General features: G+C 65.7%; 2 protein-coding genes across 2 annotated transcripts; one reads left to right on the forward strand and one right to left on the reverse strand.

The window, feature by feature from the left end:
• Positions 1-339: 339 nt before the first annotated feature.
• Positions 340-882, reverse strand: EMIHUDRAFT_203742 (hypothetical protein; the record flags this gene model as incomplete). The annotated part of the gene is made up of 1 exon (XM_005781574.1): positions 340-882. The coding sequence occupies one exon, from the start codon at positions 880-882 to the stop codon at positions 340-342; it is 543 nt and encodes a 180-aa protein (XP_005781631.1).
• Positions 883-3,169: 2,287 nt separating this feature from the next.
• EMIHUDRAFT_434593 (hypothetical protein) lies at positions 3,170-4,239 on the forward strand (the record flags this gene model as incomplete). The annotated part of the gene is made up of 4 exons (XM_005781575.1): positions 3,170-3,399; positions 3,453-3,581; positions 3,623-3,738; positions 3,894-4,239. Coding segments are annotated over exons 1-4 (804 nt in total), but the record flags the coding sequence as incomplete, so codon positions are not given.
• Between the last annotated feature and the right edge of the window lie 1,675 nt (positions 4,240-5,914).

Raw genomic sequence — 5,914 nt, forward strand, 5'->3', positions numbered from 1 at the left:
CGCACATACCTCGTGCGCACGGCTGCCGTCTTGGTGCAACGAACGAGGCTGGCAGATAGCGCGACCGCAGACTGGCAAACGCGACAGGACGTTGCCCAGGACAAGAGCGGCTCCAAAGTTTGGTCTCTTCATTCATTTAGGAACGGGGACGAGATGTCCACATTCAGCTTGCCTGGCCAGACATACTCCTGTGCTGACACGCAGTAGGGGGGGATATGGTGATTTTTGAATGAACGCCTCGCGCAAAACCACCGCTACCATGCCACAGAAGACCCTTGTGGGCTATCCAGAACACCTAAGATCATGCCCTAGCTCTAAAGTGGGCCCGAGATACGCCAGCTAAACCCCGGATTTTTTCCGGCAGCGGGCCAGCCGGTGCCGGAGGAGCTCCATCTCGGTCTCACCATCTCGCTCTTCGTTGTACTCGCCCCAAAGAAGGCGGTTTTCCGCCCAGCGGCCGGGGTACCACTCGTGCCACCCCTCCTCTCGCCACCAAGGCCGCCTCCCGCCGAAGAGCCCCTTGGTCCGCTCAGTGTCGCCCACGCGCACGCAGTAGTCGTCGGCGAGCCGGGCCAGCCACGCCATCTTCACCTTGAGCTCGATCTCCTCCTTTGACTCCGTGCCCGACTGCTCCGCCTCAATCTTCAGCTGCAGCGCCGCGAGGGCCCTCACCTCGGGGTCTGGGTGCCGGAGGCAGGGATGATCGGGCGCTGCCGGCTCGACTGCCGGCTCGACCTCCCTTTCCGGCGAGTTGTCGGGCGCGGCGGGCGGCTCCGGCGCCTCGGTGGCGCCCGTGGGCTCGACGGAGACAGCGGCCGCCTCGGCGGCCTTGCGCCGCTTGCGCCTCTCCGCATCCCCCGTCATGCCCGACTTCCTGCCCATCGCGCCGAGTTGTGTACCGTTCCTGAGGGCGGAGGTGGCGGCAAGGCTTAGCACCGCGCTGGTGCAGGTGTGGCACCACGGGAGGAAGCTGCATCAATCGTCAGCGGAGCCGGGAATGCGACACCTCGGAGCTGGGAGGTACACAAAGAGGCCAAAACCGAACAGAATGGCGGCCACCTGCCCGAGCCAGTGCAGCCCGAGAAAATTTATTTTTACACTGAGCCATATCCCCCCCTACACGCAGCGCCAAATACAGCCGGCACCAGCATTCGTGAGAACTCTTGCCGTGCGCACCCCCGTACAATGGTACAACATCCTGTTACCACTACCTTCGGCACTGCGGGATTGATGCATTTGCTCGAGCCGTCCCATTCCAACGCCAACGATTGCGACTTTGGAGCTACTGCCAGCTTCTCACCTCTCCCCCTCGATGTGCACATGCACATGCACACATTACGTATGTGTCGCTTCCCGACGTTGCGCACTCGGTCGGGATCAAACACGAGGACAGTGGCGGCCCTGGCAAAACTGCGCAGCATCACCGGTTTCAAGAAGAGCAAAATTGAGCCAGAGGCGCGCTACCTGCTGTGTCACTGTCTGGCCCACTGGGCCATACTGGAGAATACTGGAGAATACTGGCAGATACTGCACTGGTGCTTCCGAGATACTGCGATACTCCAAGGCTCGACATACCCAAGTATGATGCAGTACACCAGTACCCATACTCTGGGAGGCGCCCGGCGTACCTGCATACGTCCTAGCGTGCCGCGCCTACTGCCATATTGCGTCGTATTGCGCCGCAGCCTCCCAGTTACTCCGCTACTTCGCCCACACACTGAAAGAGATAAAATCAAGTATTTAAAGTATGTGTACTTTTGTGATTGGACTGGAAATACGTGTGTATTTCAGTTCAGCAGTGTTGTACTAGCATACTCCCATACATGAATTATACCTGAAATCCTCCTTTCCACTGAGGATGTGCTTGGAGCGGCCGCCCGACAATGTCGTTGACCCGGACTCTGATGCGCATCTTGGGTGCCTCGCCACAGCTGGGGCGCCTCGCGCAGAGTAGCTGGAGAGACAGTTCCGTCAACTCTCGCAGAAATTCTTTTTCTGTGGTTGTGGGGACGAGAGAGACTTGAAATGCCTGAAAACCCCTCTGAGGAGCGGCCTCGCGGGGCTTGCCTTGGCGTCTCAGAGGGTCCCCGTGTCCCCGTAGCCTCAGAGGCTGCGCCGAGAGAGGCTGGCTTGGCGGCACAGGCCTTCAGAGGGTCGGCCCAGGCACCCTCTGAGCCGCTCGTGGATGGCCTCTCTTGGCACAGAGGGTACCCTCTGAGACGAGCAGATCTGGGCCCCCTTCCCTCCCCCCTCTGGTACAAATCCCTAGTCCTCGCAAACCGTTCTCGTGGCCCCCGCTGCCGCTCGCCATGGAGAACCGTTCGCCAAACGCGCCAGCGCTCGACCCGTCCAGTGCGGACCGCCGCCGTTGGCGCGAGCAGGCGGCCTGTCTTGCGCAGCGCGTCGGGCTGCTCGCGCGCCCTGCGGGAGACGGATCGAGCGATGGGCCGGGTGCAGAGATGAATGCACTGCTCGGCTCCTGCCGGGCTGCGAGGCGCGCCGTCGGCGACTTTAGCACGCAGCTGCGGCGGGCTGTCGATGCGGACGACGACGAAGCTCTGTTGCAGCTGCAGAGCGCCGTCGCTGCGGCCTCTGCGCAGGTGCACGAGGCGCGTGCCGCACTCGACCTGCAGAGAGGTGAGCTGGCAGAGGAGGAGGAGCGGCTCTCGGCGGAGCTCGCTTCGGTGGGCCGCTCCCTCGAGGACCGCGCCGCGGAGGGCCCCGCCGAAAGCCGAAGCTCTCAGCCCTCCGAGGCTGCCACCGCCACCCGGCGGTGCGCGCGGAGTCTTCCGGCCGCTGCCACCACCACCGAGGCGGACGACGTGATTGCGGGGCTGCAGGATGAGGTGGCCCAAGTGGAAGCAGCACTCGAGACACTCGGCGGCGCGAGCTGCGGCTGGACCGCGGAGGACCACGCCGTCTTCCTGCGGGCCCGCACTCAGGTCTGCGGCAGCGGTGTGCGAGGGGCTTCAGCGGCGGAGGGAGGCCGGTGTGAGGAGGCTCTGCTCAACCGGGCGGGCGCGTTGCTCGGCGGCTACAGCCGCGCGCAGATCGGAGAGCATGCGTCACGCACGGCGCAGCGCGAGGCGCTGCTCTCTCGCCGGCGAGCCCTCCTCTCCACGTGGCGGCAGGCGCGCGCCGAGCGCCAGGCGGCCGGCAGAGAGGTGGTCGGCGAGGGCGGCGGATGCGCAGACATTGCCCCGCCGCGGCGCCGCCGGTTGTCCCTGCGCCCCGCGGCGGCGCGCAAGGACGCGCAGTTGCTCGCGTGGCGGGAGGAGCGCGTCCGGGCGGCCATGGCGGCGGAGGAGGAGCGGCGGTGTGCCTCGGAGCGGGCGGCGGCGGCGGCGGTGGCGGCGGCGGAGCGCCGGAGGAGCGAGCGGGTGGCGCTCGCGGCGGCGGACGAGCTGTGCATGTGAGTAGTTGCGTCTCTTCACGGAGCCTGCTGTGAACAGGTGGCGCTCGCGGCGGCGGCGGCGGCGAGGCGGGAGGAGCAGCGGGCCGCGGAGGCGGCGGCGGAGCGGGAGGCGGCGGAGCGGGCGGCGCTCGCGCGGGCAAAGAGCGGAGGCACTTTTCTGCGAGCTGTGGGCAGCCTCTCTTTCACACGCGGCGCCCGCGTGAGTAGGCAAAGAGCGGCGTCGATCTCGCCGCGCGGAGAGCGCACGACCATGCCGTCGCCATGCGCCACCGGCGCAGGCGCGAGGCGGGCGGCGAGCAAGAGGCGGAGAGGCGCGCCCGCTTGTGTGTGTGCGGGAGTCGGTTTGTCGGGAGGGAGGGCCAGGTTGCTCACCCACGTGCACCGGGCTTTGCACTTTGAATGCCGTGCCAGCTCCTGCCTGTGGTTGCCCCCCCTAACCCCACCACTTTGTGGAGAAGTCTACCTTATCTTACCTTAGGCGCGCCCGCTTGGCGAGTCTGGAGGAGGCCTCGAGACCAGACTTGTCGCGCGCGCAGAGGGACGGGGCGCGCGCACGTACGCAGCCGACCGCGGCGGTGCGGGCCCGCCGGCTGCTGTGCGAGCAGGATAGGGCCGAACCAGCCAGCTCCGGACGGCCGCCGCCGCCGCAGAGCACAGGCCGCAGGGCAACTCCGTCGTGGCGCGCGGGACTGGCATAGAGACAGACCACGGGTGGTGGCGAGACGGTACACCGGTTACCGCGTGTCGGGGGCTGGGGGGTTGGGGGGTCTCTTCCGGAACCGGGGGCGCAAAAGCGGCAGCATGAACACCATGATGCATGTCAATAGTTTTGTGCAATGGTGGCACAAATAGATATTTCATGAGGGCAGGCCGGTGTTCCCGCCTCGACGCGAACTCAACAACCTGATACTCTCTAAAGCCGACGTGTAGGGGGTGGACAGCGTCCTAATCTAAAATCTGAGGATTCAGGATTGAGGGCTTGCTTCAGTGAGGCCAAAGTGAGTTTATGGATGTGTGAGAACGGTACGGGACACGAGGAGGCACGCGGACCGAGTCTAGGGTGCCCACAGGACCCAAAAAAAGAAAGGAAAAAGAAATGGGCCACTCCCGATCGCAGCACATCGTGTTGGAGAGTCGAGATATTGAGAGTGTGACTAGGAGGGTGGGACGCTGGGGATTCTCAAAGGAATACCCTTGGAATGGCCGGATCCAGCCTTAAAAGTACGAGATCGCGCGCGCTTCGCGCACAGCACCGCCTGTTCTCCGCGGCTGTGTGACGACGCGTGCCGTGTACCAGCAGAATTGGGCGCGCGCGGCGCGACGGCGCCCGCGAGGGAAGGCGCGGGTGCAGCGGCCGCCGGCGGCCGAGCGGGCCGGATGATCGGGATTGGGTTGCGGGCAAGAGAGCCCTAGCCCCGGGGGTGCGCGGTCGCAGGGCCATAACACGTCTCCGAGGGATGGTTCCGTGTACCGGGTTTCCCCTTAACTGCAGAACGCACCCTCTTCCTCGACCGTGGGGGGGTGCGCGGTCGCAGGGCCATAACACGGGTCTCCGAGGGCGTACGGCAGCGCTCCGGGTTTCCCTCAGCGGCGGAATTTTTCCCTCGCGCTTCCTTGGGCCCCCCTAGCAGCAGACCGCACCCCCTCTACTCGGAGCTAGTGGGGGGTGCGCGGTCGCAGGGCCATAACACGGGTCTCCGAGGGTTGGCCCCGCGTACCAGGTTTCCCCTTAACTGCAGGACGCCCCCTCTTCTCGGAGCTAGGTCTCCGAGGGATGGTTCCGTGTACCGGGTTACCCCTTAACTGCAGAACGCACCCTCTTCCTCGACCGTGGGGGGGTGCGCGGTCGCAGGGCCATAACACGGGTCTCCGAGGGATAGCTCCGCGCTCCGGGTTTCCCTCAGCGGCGGAATTTTTCCCTCGCGCTTCCTTGGGCCCCCCTAGCAGCAGACCGCACCCCCTCTACTCGGAGCTGTGGACACGACACCAGCTAGTGATACGAGAATACGCACCGCCCCAACGAAATACCACACTACGCGACGATAATACGAGAATACGAGAATACGCAGCTGCGAGACATCTGTCGAGCAGCTTCCGCGGGGAGCATTTTCGGGGCCCTGGGTCTGGGGGGGGGGGGGGGCGGAGAGGGAGGCGGCGTTAGTAGGGGCGGAGAGGGAAAGGATTAGGAAAACCGCCGCGGCGGCGGGGGGGGGGGGAAAACCCCCGGAGGAGGGGGGGGAACGGCAAAGGAGGCGGTGGAGGTGCCGGGGCCCGGGGGGGCGAGGGGGGGGTCGTTAGGGGAAGCGGCAAAGGGGGGGGGGGGGGTCGAGGGGGGGGAGGGGGGCAATAAGGAAGAGGCGGCTGAGGGGGAGGCGGTCCAGGTGGGGAGGGAGGGAACAACCTCGGGGAAGGCGGTGAAGGAGAGGATGGCGAGGGAGGTGACGGGGAAGGCGGCGGCAGGGGGGGGAAGGAGGAAGGAGGAGGGGGTGGAGGAGGGAC

Source organism: Emiliania huxleyi (genome assembly GCF_000372725.1).
Source record: "Emiliania huxleyi CCMP1516 chromosome Unknown EMIHUscaffold_20, whole genome shotgun sequence".
NCBI classification, from domain to species: Eukaryota; Haptophyta; order Isochrysidales; family Noelaerhabdaceae; genus Emiliania; species Emiliania huxleyi.